The sequence below is a fragment of the Corythoichthys intestinalis genome, chromosome 7 (assembly GCF_030265065.1).
Source record: "Corythoichthys intestinalis isolate RoL2023-P3 chromosome 7, ASM3026506v1, whole genome shotgun sequence".
Lineage (NCBI taxonomy): Eukaryota > Metazoa > Chordata > Actinopteri > Syngnathiformes > Syngnathidae > Corythoichthys > Corythoichthys intestinalis.
In genome coordinates this window covers 51,854,660-51,870,125 of record NC_080401.1, presented here as the reverse complement: position 1 = coordinate 51,870,125, position 15,466 = coordinate 51,854,660, and the positions used below count along the sequence as shown (strand labels likewise).

At 39.2% G+C, this 15,466-nt stretch overlaps 1 protein-coding gene across 1 annotated transcript in view; it reads right to left on the bottom strand.

Annotated features, from left to right (window-relative positions):
• The window catches only part of oca2 (oculocutaneous albinism II), a 75,688-nt gene that overhangs the window by 7,054 nt on the left and 53,168 nt on the right, over positions 1-15,466 (bottom strand). The window contains exons 20-23 of the mRNA XM_057842310.1: positions 11,110-11,169; positions 8,184-8,288; positions 8,025-8,118; positions 7,852-7,945 (exon numbers count right to left, since the gene is read on the bottom strand). Of these exons, the coding sequence (XP_057698293.1) occupies positions 7,852-7,945; positions 8,025-8,118; positions 8,184-8,288; positions 11,110-11,169 (353 nt within the window). The remainder of the gene's footprint in view (positions 1-7,851; positions 7,946-8,024; positions 8,119-8,183; positions 8,289-11,109; positions 11,170-15,466) is intronic.

Genomic DNA, 15,466 nt, shown 5'->3' with positions numbered 1-15,466 from the left:
ATACATATAAGACATGTTTTTTCTCACTTTTCCCCCCAAAGTTATTTTTAAAAATGTATATAAAATGGTTTTTAAGCACTTCATATGTCAAAATTATGATCAGTTTTAAACATAACTGTCCAACCAAATCATTTTTGAACAAGAATAAAGTACTGTAGTAGATAAATGCTTGGCTTTATTAAACACTTCTGTTTATCTACCTTAGCTGTGACTGTTGGAATGACATGTAGAAATTTTAAACTCCTCATGATCACTTTTGGCATTTATATGTCTCCAACGTCTCCACACACACACACATTCATTCCAGCGCGGCTTCCTTGCAGAAACTGTTGAACAAGTTAAACGATGATTGACAGATGCCCATGTGAAGTCTGCTTCTTTGGCCAGATCAAAGCCATCGTTAACTTTAATAAGCAAGTGACTGAGGGGCAGTTTACATGGCGACTCTGCGACATAAAGACGCAATGACTGAGTTGCGGACTCGCCTCGCGTGCATATGGTGTCGGCGAAGACGAAAAATTCTGAATCCTACCTCCAAAGTGGATGAATCCGATTGCGGGGGGTTGAGGGGGGCTTCCTCGGCATGCATATCAAAGGCTCCTGCAGCACGAGACCGCGTCGTTAACGTCAGCACTCGTACACGTCACATTGGGCGTGCGCAGCGGTGCTACTAAACATTAAAAACAGCAAATATGGCGGAATGTCGGCTTTAATTTACTGTTTTAATAATATTTGTAAATTTCAATTTTTGTGCCTTTTTGAGCAAAAGAAAAACGACATTGCTTCAAATGGGCGGGCATATTTTTTTCCGGGCTGAGGAAGCTTGGTGGGGTCAAAGTGCATCATTGTCTGTCGCCCAGTAAATCTGCACTGCCCACTAGGGCCTGGCATGAATACGACATCGTTTTCATGCGGAATCGCGACATTGTTCAAATGGAGACGCAAATGCAAATGCAAATTTGATATTTTTCGTATTCTCGGAGAGTCACCATGTAAACGGCCCCTGAGAGGAACAAAGGGCTGGGAGAGGGAGGGTGTGAGGCTGTGCGCAGAGTAGAAAGCAAGGCGTATATGGATTAAAAAATATATATATATCGCACGTGCTTGCGATGGGACTATCGCGTAAGTGCACATCGCAATGGCGATGTTTAAACGCTTGTCAAGTCTCCTTAGGCAGAGGGCTCATTTACTTATTTTCCCCCCTTCTGTCATTGTTTGCATGCTATCCTCTTTAAAATATGAAAACCTATAAATGTTTGGGTGGTTTTAGTTAAAGAAGACACTGTATTTTCATCTGTGTGATTTTGACAAAGATCCTATCACATTTGATGAAGATTTTATGCAGAAATGTGAGAAATTCCAAAAGGTTCAGATACTTTTTCATACCGCTGTAGGATGTAGAAAATGGAAGCAAGATACGAAGTACTCAAACCTGTCGCCACACATCTCCACTGTTTACCTATGACTAACACATGCAATGTGTTGTGTTCATGTTAAGAGAAAAAGTACAGTAAAAGTGCTGTTGAGCCTTGCTATACTGTACATTTGAGAATCTCCTTTACTTATCTCAGACTCAAATGATAAACATGGACAAGGCCAAAGAACTAGTTGCTATAGCAACCATGTCACAATTCCATCTAGCAAGACTTCATCACACTTGAGCAGGGGTTTTGTAAGTGCTCACACTGTACTTTAGTAGTACAGACACTCTTCTTAACAGAAACCGCAAACGTTCTGATTCAACTCCTTATTCCATTCGCTGCCATTGACGGCGATAAACGTTTAATCCAGTTGTACTTCTTCTGAGAACAAGACTGGACTAACTCCATTTTTGATGTTTTTAATTTAAATGTAGACATGGATCGGGAAAGTATAGTTTGAATGAATGATGCAAACGTTTGCTTTTTTCAATTGAGATGCTGAGAACAAAAATGGGCTAACTCCGTTTTGGCAATGAATGGGTTGAAAATGTACTCGTTGCCTGCATTGACAAGAATAGACATCTAATTCATTTAAACTGGAAGCAACGTCTGTGAATCTTTCAGTGCCATTGACAGCGCTAAACGTCCAATCTGGATTGGACTTCTAGTGCCATTAATTGCAGCCAATGAGTTCACAACCATAAGCGGATTTTAAGGGGGGCCAGGCCCCTCCTGGTGGCCGAAAAGTGTCATTGCATGAAATTGACTTTCCTATATATATAAAAGTTGTAAAGCAATAAAACTGCAACAGAAATGAATAAAATGGACAAAAATATATATATTTATAATGGGTCAAAATTATTTTTCGAACAGAACATGTGACTAGCACCTTAGACGGCTTTGCATATATATATATATATATATATATATATTTTTTTTTTTTTAATTATTATTATTTTTTTTTAAATTAAAAATAGGGAAGGGCAATTTATTTTTTAAAAGGTTTTTTTCTTTGATTGAATTTTTTTTTTTTTTTTTTTGATTGAAGCAACTTTTTTGGGATTGAATGATTTAGACACAAATGTCCTTTCCATAATATGGCCCAAACACAAAAAGGATTGCTTCAATCAAAGAAAACTTTTTCAATGAAAAATTAAGTGTTCAAATGCAAATTTTTCAATCTCAAATATTTTTTCGCATCCAAAAACATTTTCTATGATCGAAATTTTTCTTTTTTTGATTGAAGTGATTTTTCTTTTTGAAAATATATATTTTTTGAAACAATTTATTTTTTGATTGAATAATAAAGACAAAAACGTCCCAACCAAAATGTGGCCCACACACAAATCAACATTACTTCAATCAAAAAAGTTGCTTCAATTAAAAAAAAAACAACAAAAAAAAACAATTAAAAAAAAATAGCTTTCACATGCATTTTTTTGAGTTTCAAATTAATATTTGCATTCAAACACATTGAACCCACCTTTTTTTTTTTTTTTTTTGGATTGAATAATAAAGACACAAATCTACCTCCATATGGCTCCGCCCAGGGGATACAATTTTTGGCTGCGGTAACTACATTGGCACGACACCAGCGGGCGTATCCTATTCAGTGGTTGACGATCTTGGCGAAAAGTATTCCCTAAGCACCCTGATTTAGAATTCCCCTCAAGAATGATGGGAAACAAAAAACGCTCATTTTGGGGTGATCATGTTGTGCCCCCCCGCCCCAAAAGTCAAACTCCGCCTATGTTAACAACACATCAACAACGACGTTAGAACAGTCCATCATATTATATAAACAGTGTATCACAAAAGTGAGTACACCCCCGCATTTCTGCAGATATTTAAGTATGTCTTTTCATGGGACAACACTGAAAAAAATGACACTTTGACACAATGAAAAGTAGTCTGTGTGCAGCTTATATAACAGAGCTAATTTATTTTCCCCTCAAAATAACTCAAAATATAACCATTCATATCTAAACCCCTGGCAACAAAAGTAAGTATACCCCATAGAAACTACGTACTGAATGTCCAAATTGAGTACTGCTTGTCATTTTCCCTCCAAAATGTCATGTGACTTGTTACAGGAGTGCTGCCAGCATTGCTGCTGAGATTGAAGAGGTGGGGGGGTCAGCCTGTTAGTGATCAGACCATACGCCGCACTCTACATCAAATTGGTGGCATGGCTGTCACCCCAGGAGGAAGCCTCTTCTGATGACCGTACACAAGAAAGCCCGCCCGTCTCATCAGACCATAGGACATGGTTCCAGTCGTCCATGTGCTTTGTTGACATGTCTTCAGCAAACTGTTTGCGGGCTTTCTTCAGAAGAGGCTTCCTCCAGGGGTGACAGCCACGCACACCAATGGCTTCCCGCAAGCAACACGTCACTTCCGCTCATAAATATTCATAGCATTAGCTACTGTTGCTAATTGGGGGACAAACGAGAGCTTGTCCCCAATAGTAAATGAATGGAAATCGTGTACGAAGGAGATATTTACAGAGCTAAACCTACCAATTCTCCCCGAAATGATGTCCCTGTTGCCAAATTCACTGGCAAAGATGTGGAAGAACATTAAAATGTTCAGTTAAATAGATGGCTTGAGTGTCGAGGGCTGAAAAGACTAAATAAACGAGCCGACCTAAGCATAGCCTTAGCTTTTTATCGACGCGACTGACAATGACATTCTCCTGTTTCAACAAGCTATCCTTTACCACCAGCCCTGTCTTTCTTATACTTTACGTATATCCTCTGGTTGTCCTACGTCTCTAACCATTCTTGGGGGTAATGTAGTTAGTTTTGTGTAGCGATCGCAAATGTTACTCAGTGACAGCCAACGAACACTTTTAATTTTTTCATTGATAACAAATCTTAACTCTATAATTCATTTTCACTTCCCCCTTACTAAAGTTGCTTTTTTCACAACAGAAAAGGTAACTGGCAGTCAGATACCATTTTAATTATTTTTAGGTCATTCACTGTCAGACAGAAGCAGCACTGCACGTCACGCTCAAAAATAAGTTAAAAATATCAAAATGGCTTACCTCTTTGTCCTCTGAAGGACCATGCCAACCCAGCAAAATGTTTACTGCATATGAAATGTGAATGGATTCACCAAGCTGTCGTTAAAAGTCCGCACAAGTTGATTCATTCTTCATATTTTTAGTTTTTGGTTTCGGGAAACGGATGAAGAAAACATCCGTTTGTGTCGTAACATATGTCGTAATGTCTAGAGTCGTCTCTACCACTTCCAAAAAGCAACGTGTGATCGGCATGTTCGTTTTTGAAAGATTACCGGAGAAAAATAGCACCTTTAACATGGTTTCTATGCGAGGGCGGGTCTATAATGTCCCACTTCGGCTTTACGATGCAACGTCACGGTCTAAAAATAGCCTACATGCGGTACGCCATTTGATGTAGAGTGCACCGTATGGTCTGAGCACTAACAGGCTGACCCCCCACCTCTTCAATCTCTGCAGCAATGCTGACAGCACTCCCGTTACGGGTCACATGACATTTTGGAGGGGAAATGACAAGCAGTACTCAATTTGGACATTTACGGATGTAGTTTCTAAGGGGTGTACTCAATTTTGTTGCCAGGAGTTTAGATAATAATGACTATATTTTGAGTTATTTTGAGGGGAAAATAAATGAACTCTATTATATAAACTGCACACTGACTACTTTTCATTGTGTCAAAGTGTCATTTTGTCAGTGTTGTCCCATGAGAAGATATACTTAAATATTTGCAGAAATGCGAGCGGTGTACTCACTTTTGTGATACACTGTATATTTTTTTAAAGACACATTATGTTTTGTTTTTATGTTTTTGAATTTCTCCTGAACAAGCCTATTTTTGTTCGTCTTTAGGTACAAAACATCTGTGTGATGTTTGGTGCCATTCAGTACGCAATTACTGTCCGTGCCCTCCATAATGGCTTTCCCTATTGCTTTCCCACAATGAACCGACAAAGTGATCCGAAATGAATAAACCGTGCATTTCTTTGTGTGTTTGTAGGTCGTCAAACCGCGTATTTCTGCTTTCATTTTGTGTGACTTAGTTGGGAGTTTATCTGTTATCCCTCACTCAGGGGGCAACACATAGAGAGCAGTCACTAGTGGACAACTTCAGGGCTTGGGCCCGGACACAAAATAAAGGCTATGAAAGTGAACTTTTTGTGTACTTGTTATTGTCTAGGAAATGAGCAAATATAGGGTGGGGCAGAGCAACTTGCTTATTTAAATTTGGCGCCCTAAAGCGTTGGTTGCTCTGAGGAGAGTAGGGATGGACTTATTTGAGAGAGTGGGGCTTAAAGTTTGGTTCTCAACGTGCATTATCTATTTTGTCTTTATTTTTCAGGAACCCCAGTGAGCATCATGGAGTGGACAAAGTTGGAATGCGTTTCGCTGTTGAGGCATTTTTTTTCAACCGGTCGCTCAATCATCGCAACGTAAATTCTTCATGGAGAATTCGTCTCACAGAACGAGCAGTAAAGCCGTCTGGGAGATCTCAAAACAGATTTTCTCACCGCGTCAATGTTTTGAGGTGTCCTTGCTGTTCATGGGAGGCCACGTTTCTTTTCCTTTTCATCACCTGTTTCCCTGAAGTTGTTTACCAATGAAACAATCGACTGCTGGCCAAGAAGACGACCATGGGGGGCAATATTCAAATGTCTATAGAATGCACATTGCGTTGTGACAATTGAGCGACCGCTTGAAAAAATGCCTCAACAGCGAATGCACGTTCCAATTTTGTCCACTCCATGATGCTCACTAGGGTTCCTGAAAAATAAACACAAAATAAATAATGCACGTTATGAACCAAACTTTAAGCCCCACCCTTTCAAATAAGTCCATCCCTACAATCCTCAGAGCAACCATCGCTTCATGGTATCAAATTTAGATAAGCAAGTTGCTCTGCCCAACCCTGTATAACTTTGTGGAGCAGCAATTTTCAGCAAAGTTCGTTTTTTTGGACCAGTCTAATGGACATCCAATTAGAGATGTCCCGATCGATCGGCATCCCGATCGATCGGGTCCAATCACGTCATTTTCAAAGTATCGGAATCGGCAAAAAAATATCGGACATGCCTTTTTTAACATATATATATATATATATATGTATGCACACTTTTTTTTTTTTTTTTTTAAATTAAATCGTTTTCTAATTGTATTTAACGTTGCAGACAAAATGTCTTACACTCATCCAGAGTCTTTAGTTTTGGCCTAAAGTGGAGCTGTCAAATTTATCGCGTCAACAGCGTGACTAACATTCAAATATTCAACACAATTAACGCATGCGCTGCACTAACCACTCACGCAATGTCGCGTTCAATCCATGATGGCCCCGTATTACGTGTTCATAGGACTAAAAGGCAACGTAAAATGAGAAGAGTGAATTTTGGCAGCCTTTGAAGCCTTTGTTTAATTGGCTAAAGCCTTACAATCCCTCTCTCAACGTTCCCACGAGAAATATCGCGGGAAGCAATGTGGGGAAGAAAGGTAGTAATTGATCTTTTTCTTATCACCCTATTTTATTTCCCAACGCTGAGAAGATATATCAGTTGGTACCATTACGCACAGTTATGGTTGCACTTCCCATCATGCATTTGCTGAAAGCTCATAAAAGTCCACTAGGTGGCAATATTTAGTCACAATATACAAAGTCACATTTGTCCTTTAAGAATTACAAGTCTTTGTATCCGTGGATCCCTCTCACAGAAAGAATGTTATTATTGTAAAAGGCCATCTTGAGGATTTATTGTCATAATAAACAAATACAGTACTTATGTACTGTATGTTGAATGTATATATTCGTCCGAGTTTTATTCATTTTTTTCTTAATGCATTGCCAAAATGTAAATGATCGGGAAAAATTATCGTGAATGATTGGAAATGAATCGGGAGCAAAAAAAAAAAGCAATCGGATCGGAAAATATCGGGATCGGCAGATACTCAAACTAAAACGATCGGATCGGGAGCAAAAAAACATGATCGAAACAACCCTACATCCAATCCATTCCATTCTTTGTCTGAGAAGAAGGGCGGGCTAACTCAAGGGAGGATTGTCATACAAGGATACTTGGGATAACTCCATTTTTGTCTTTTGTAATGAAACTGTGCTCATTTATATCATGTTTCAGCCGGATGATCTCTGCCCGCCCCTCACAGTCAAAATGGATTGGACGCTATCATCCTGAATAGCAGCCAATGAGTTAAAAAGAATTGCTGCAATCAATGGGAACACGCACAGTTCATCAAAGCGGACATTTGGCGCGCCTCAATGTACTCGGGCTAATGGCCGACATATGCAAGACATTAACATGTAAGCAGACCTTCAGGCGTACAGCTCATATTTTTCACATTCAGTGGCCATTCATTTAAATCAGCAATGTTGACTTTGATTGTGAGAAGCAGGCACTCACCTGAAGAATTCCATGAATGAGAAACCATAGCCGTGCTGTTCTGCGATACCGGCGCAAACCACGTTGGCCGACGCGCCGATCAAGGTTCCATTTCCTTCACGCAAATGTTTGTTACTTAGCAGGACTATCCAAAAATTAAAGTTTTTTTTACATTTTTCATGTGTGAGACTCACCCCCGAGACAGGCTCCCATGGCCAAGGCAAAAATTAGCGGTTTTACTGGTAAATTCACATCAGCATCCCGACTCAAGTTGATGAGGACTGGAATCTGCAAGAAAAAAGATGATGACGTTAGCTAGCGACACAACGTGGAAACTCGGGTCTATTCCTCACCATGGTGGCAGTGAAGGGGATGTTGTCGATGAGAGAAGAAGCCAGGGCAGAAACCCACATCACCAAGATGATAGCGATGGCCATGCGTTGGTCCTCTGGCACGGCCTGGAATCAAAAACATAACAACTTAAAGGGACAGACAACACCTACTATATATGACCTTCATGTGAAAGACAGTTGTTCAAAGTATTTAAGTATGCAAATGGCGAATTTCTTAGAGCTCTGATTGAAGTCATGTTTCAACACAAAAAATAACAACGCTTATAAGTGCAGCCATTTTGTGATGACGATTATACCCAAACTAAGCCTGAACGATATATCGTTTAAACATTGCCATCGCGATGTGCGCATGCACGATAGTCCCATCGCAAGGATGTGGGATAGTTTTTGTTTTTTGTTTTTTTTTTCCAATCCACAGACCTTTGATCTGCTTCATTCGCTCGCACAGCCTCTCTCACCCCCTTTCCCAGCTCTCAGTCACTGCGGCACTTGCTTATTAAAGTTAATGATGGCTTTGATCTGGTCAAAGAAGCCAGGCAGCAATCTGTCAATCATCGTTTAACTTGTTAAACAGTTTTTGCAAAGAAGCGCGGGCTGGAATGAATGTGTGTGTCTGTGGGGGGAGAATGTGGAGACGTTCAAGACATATAAAATAAACGCCAGAAGTGATTATGAGGAGTTTGTAATTTCTACATGTCACTCCAAGAGTCACAGCCATGTGAGGTAAACAGAAGCATTTAATAAAGCCAAGCATTTTTCATCTACAGTACTTTATTCTTGTTTAAAAATGATTCAGTGGGACAGTTATGTTTAAAACTGATCATAATTATTACATTTGAAGTGCTTAAAAAGCATTTATTAATATATATATATATATATATATATATATATATATATTAGGGCTGTCAAACGATTAAAATTTTTTATCTAGTTAATTACAGCTTAAAAATTAATTAATCGTAATTAATCGCAATTAAAACCATCTATAAAATATGCCATATTTTTCTGTAAATTATTGTTGGAATAGAAAGATAAGACACAAAATGGATATATACATTCAACATACGGTACATAGGGACTGTATTTGTTTATTATAACAATAAATCAACAAAATGGCATTAACATTATTAACATTCTGTTAAAGCGATCCATGGATAGAAAGACTTGTAGTTCTTAAAAGATAAATGTTAGTACAAGTTATAGAAATTTTATATTAAAACCCCTCTTAATGTTTTCGTTTTAATAAAGTTTGTAAAATTTTCAATCAGAAAATAAGTAGCTCGCCATTGTTGATGTCAATAATAATTATGGTGCTGAAAAATCAGTTACACACAAGCGCCAGCAGAGGGCGGCAAAACACCAAAAAACACAAGTAACAAGTGGAAATAACACTTTGCTGTCATTTTAATCTGTTTAAACGGGGCATGTGCGTCAAATGCGTCAAATATTTTAACGTGATTAATTTAAAAATTAATTAACGCTCGTTAACGCGATAATTTTGACAGCCCTACTAATAACCTGACTTTTAATTATTCAATTGGTTTCAGAAATGGCTCAAATGAAAGCTAAGACCCTCTCAAATGATGTTGAATGTACAAAAATATATTTGTTTCACTAAAAAAAAAGATCATTTCATGAAGACATAAAGGTCAAATTTAAACATAAGCATATTAAGTAGTGGTGCTAAGAGATCCAAATTTTATATTTTGTGTGACTTCCATGGGCTTGAATGGAATGGAATGGAATGGAATGGACCTCATCCATGTGGTTCGGCAAGGATTCATAGAATTTATCGATGAAGTCATCAGGAACATCAAAGGAAGCAGTCTTGCATGCCTCCCAGAGTCCATCAACATTCTTGGGTTTCGTCTTCCATGCTTCTTCTTTCATCCTGTTCATGTCTGGTGACATTTGTAAAATTTTCAATCAAAAAATAAACTAGTTGCTCGCCATTGTTGATGTCAATAATAATTATGGTGCTGAAACCCATAAAATCAGTCACACCCAAGCGCCAGCAGAGGGCGGCAAACACCAAAAAACACAAGTAACAAGTGGAAATGACACTTTGCTGTCATTTTAATCTGTTTGAGCGGGGCATGTGCATTAAATGCGTCAAATATTTTAATGTGATTAATTTTGAAAATTAATTAACGCGATAACTTTGACAGCGCTACTGTATGCGCGAACCCGCACGCCACGATGCTTCCACTCAGCATGTAGGGACGCTAACCACTGCGCCAATAAAGCTCGAGCCAACAGCACAGCCGCCAGCGTCCCTACATGAAGGAATCGGCAGGGAGGTTTCCAAGCTCCGCTACAGACCGGCGTGTACCTGTTACACAAACATGGGCTAAGCTACTATCCGAGCATATATCTTTTAAGATATTTTATTGCTGACACTGCGTTTCAGGATCATCAACATGTTTTGCCCCCCCTGCCTCAAAAGTCAAACTCCGCCTATGGATACATGTCTGGTAAATAGATACAGTAACACAGTGAAATATTTCTACTTGGTTACTTCCCATCATTGCATTAAACCTCAAATAAAGCTCCGTTTCGCTCCGTCGAGCCTCTATAAAACACAAATGAAATCTTTGCCTCGCACCTGTCGCACGCCTGCATGCAGATGCGCTTTTTTTTTTTTTTCCCAGGAAGTCAGACGGAAAGAGCGCTGCGCCACCTGTCACCGGCGATTATCTGCGCCACGGGGGCCCGCCGGTTTATACGAGTTGACGCGCTCATTACGGTGGCAATCTCGAAGAGCGAGGGAGCGAACGAAGACAATGGCGTCTCAGGAGACGTGGTTGTAGAATTTGCAGGGAATGGATGGAAGGGAATGGATGAAAAGCTGATAACTGTGTCACTTGTGTCATGATAAGTGGTTACTTCCCACTACTTTGGAGGTATTTCAAAATAAGATACTTACTTTGATGAGCTGGGCTGTCTGCTCGCCAATGTAGTCGATGAGCTGCAGTTGGGCGAGAGCCTACAACGACAACAAAAAAACTCATTAATATCGCAGTTTTTCTGACTTTGTGGGTATTTCAAGTGAGTGTGAATTGGCTGCCATAGACCATGATGGACCTCCAGTCCATTTGGAATTGTAGCAAGACTCATTTTTTGGCATAAGCGGATTTTAAGGGGGGGGGGGGGGGGGGGGGCTGGCCAGAAAGTGTCATTGCGTGAAATTGTCTTTATATATATATATATATATATATATATATATTGTGGGTTCGATTCTCCGCCCTGATGAACTTGTCTAAGTGTCCTTGAGCAAGATACTGAACCCCACGTTGCTCCTGGTGCTTCGTCACCAGTAGGTAGATGGCGAGATAGTGTAAAGCGCTTTGAGCGCCTTGAAAGGTGGAAAAGCGCTATATAAGTATAACACCATTTACCATACATACACATATATATATATATATATATATATATATATATATATATATATATATATATATATATATATATATACATATATATATATATATATATATATATATATATATAGTAAGTTGTAAAACAAAACTGCAACAAAAATGAATAAGATGAACAAAAAAATATATTTTTATAATGGGTCAAAATTATTTTTCGAACAGATCATGTGACTAGCACATTCATTTACTTTGTCATTTACTTTGCATATACAGTGGGGCAAATAAGTATTTAGTCAACCACCAATTGTGCAAGTTCTCCTACTTAAAAAGATTACAGAGGCCTATAATTGTCAACATGGGTAAACCTCAACCATGTGAGACAGAATGTGGGGGAAAAAAACTGAATATCACATTGTTTGATTTTTAAAGAATTTATTTCCAAATTAGAGTGGAAAATAAGTATTTGGTAACCTACAAACGAGCAAGATTTCTGGCTGTCAAAGAGGTTTAACTTCTTCTAACGAGGTCTAACGAGGCTTCACTCGTTACCTGTATTAATGGCACCTGATTTAATTCATTATCGGTATAAAAGACACCTGTCCACAACCTCAGTCAGTCACACTCCAAACTCCACTATGGCCAAGACCAAAGAGCTGTCGAAGGACAAAAGAGACAAAATTGTAGACCTGCATCAGGCTGGGAAGACTGAATCCGCAATAGGTAAAACGCTTGATATAAAGAAATCAACTGTGGGAGCAATTATTAGAAAATGGAAGACATACAAGACTACTGATAATCTGGGGCTCCATGCAAGATCTCACTCCGTGGTGTCAAAATGATCACAAGAACAGTGAGCAAAAATCCCAGAACCACACGGGGGGACCTAGTGAATGACCTAAAGAGAGCTGGGACCACAGTAACAAAGGCTACTATCAGTAACACAATGCGCCGCCAGGGACTCAAATCCTGCACTGCCAGACGTGTCCCCCAGCTGAAGAAAGTAGACGTCCAGGCCCGTCTGCCGTTCGCTAGAGAGCATTTGGATGATCCAGAAGAGGACTGGGAGAATGTGTTATGGTCAGATGAAACCAAAATAGAACTTTTTGGTAGAAACACAGGTTCTCGTGTTTGGTGGAAAAAGAATACTGAATTGCATCCGAAGAACACCATACCCACTGTGAAGCATTGGGGTGGAAACATTATGCTTTGGGGCTGTTTTTCTGCAAAAGGACCAGGACGACTGATCTGTGTAAAGGAAAGAATGAATGGGGCCATGTATCGAGAGATTTTGAGTGAAAATCTCCTTTCATCAGCAGGAGCATTGAAGATGAGACGTGGCTGGGTCTTTCAGCATGACAATGATCCCAAACATGACTGTGTTCTCATGTTTGGAGGAGAAAGAATACTGAATTGCATCCGAAGAACACCATACCCACTGTGAAGCATGGGGGTGGAAACATCATGCTTTGGGGCTGTTTTTCTACAAAGGGACCAGGACGACTGATCTGTGTAAAAAGGAAAGAATGAATTGGGCCATGTATCGAGAGATTTTGAGTGAAAATCTCCTTCCATCAGCAAGGGCATTGAAGATGAGACGTGGCTGGGTCTTTCAGCATTAAAATGATCCCAAACACACAGCCAGGGTGGCTTCGTAAGAAGCATTTCAAGGTCCTGGAGTGGCATAGCCAGTCTCCAGATCTCAACCCCATAGAAAATCTGTGTAGGGAGTTGAAAGTCCGTGCTGCACAACGACAGCCCCAAAACATCACTGCTCTAGAGGAGATCTGCATGGTGGAATGGGCCAAAATACCAGCAACAGTGTGTGAAAAGCTTGTGAAGAGTTACAGAAAACCTTTGGCCTCCGTTATTGCCAACAAAGGGTACATAACAAAGTATTGAGATGAACTTTTGGTATTGACCAAACACTTATTTTCACCATGATTTGCAAATAAATTCTTTAAAAATCAAACTGTGATTTTCTGTTTTTTTTTCACATTCTGTCTCTCATGGTTGAGGTTTACCCATGTTGACAATTACAGGCCTCTCTAATATTTTCAAGTGGGAGAACTTGCACAATTAGTGGTTGACTAAATACTTATTTGCCCCACTGTAATTAAAAAAATAAAAATAGGGGAGGGCATTTTTATTTTTCAAATGATTTTTTTCTTTGATTGAAAATATTTTTGTTTGATTGAAGCAACTTTTGGGGGGATTGAATGATTTTGACACAAATGTCCTACCCATAATATGGCCCAAACACAAAAAGTATTGCTTCAATCAAATAAAACTTTTTCAATGAAAAATTATGTGTTAAAATGCAAATTTTTCAATCTCAAATATTTTTTTCGCATTTTTTCTTTTTTTGACTAAGTGATTTTTCTTTTTGAAATCATTACATTTTTTAAATTGAATAATAAAGACAAAAATGTCGTAGCCGAAACGCGTCCCAAACACAAATCAACATTACTTCAACCAAAAAAGTTGGTTCAATCCGCAAAAAAAATTAAATCAAAGAAAAATAGCTTTCACATGCATTTTTTTTAACTTTCAAATTTATTTTTGCACTCAAACACGTTTTTTTTTTTTAATTGAAGCAACTTTTTTTTGATTGAATAATAAAGACACAAATCTACCTCCATATGGCTCCACCCAGGGGATACAATTTTTGACTGGGGTAACTACATTGGCACGACACCGGTGGGCGTACCATATTCGATGGTTGACGATCTTGGTGAAAAGCATTGCCTATGCAGCCTGATTTAGAATTCCCCTCAAGAATGATGGGAAACAAATACCGCTCATTGTCAACTTGTTATTATAAATATTCTTGGAAATTACTTTTATTGCTGACACTGCGTTTCAGCGTCATCAACATGTTGATGATGATGTTGACTAGTAGGTCGCCATTGTTATGGACGTCACCGCCCTGTGACGTCAACAACAATGGCAACCTACTAGTTAAACTAAGGGGCCGTTTACATGGTGACTCTCCGAGAATACGAAAAATTTCAAATTTGCATTTGCGTCTCCATTTGAACAATGTCGCAATTCCATATGAAAACGATGTAGTATTAATGCCAGGCCCTAGGGGGCAGTGCAGATTTACAGGGCGACAGAGAATGATGCACTTCGACCCAACCAAGCTCCCTTAGCCCAGAAAAAAATATGCCGGCCCACTCGAAGCAATGTCATTTTTCTTTTGTTCAAAAAGGCACGAAAATGGAAACGTTCAACATATTAATTTAAAAATATTATTAAAACAGTAAATTAAAGCCGACATTCCGCCATATTTGCTGTTTTTAATGTTTTGTAGCAACGCTGCACACGCCCAGTGTGACGTGTACGAGTGCTTACGTTAACGGCGCGGTCTCGCGCCGCAGGAGCCTTTGATATGCATGCCGAGGAAGCCCCCCTCATCCCCCCCACAATCGGATTCTTCCACTTTGGAGACAGGATTCATAATTTTTCGTCTTCGCCTTCCGTCTTTGCCGACCCCATATGCACGCGAGGGTAGTCCGCTACTCAGTCATTGCGTCTTTGTGTCGCAGAGTCGCCAAGTAAACTGCACCTAATTTTACAAATTGTATAAAAACATCAAAAGGGGTTTCAATTAGGGTTGTTCCGATCATGTTTTTTTGCTCCCGATCCTATCCCGATCGTTTTAGTTTGAGTATCTGCCAATCCCGATATTTCCCGATCCGATTGCTTTTTTTTTGCTCCCGATTCAATTCCAATCATACCCGATAATTTTTCCCGATCATGTACATTTTGGCAATGCATTAAGAAAAAAATGAATAAAACTCGGACGAATATAAAGTATACATTCAACATACAGTGCATAAGTACTGTATTTGTTTATTATGACAATAAATCCTCAAGATGGCATTTACATTATCAACATTCTTT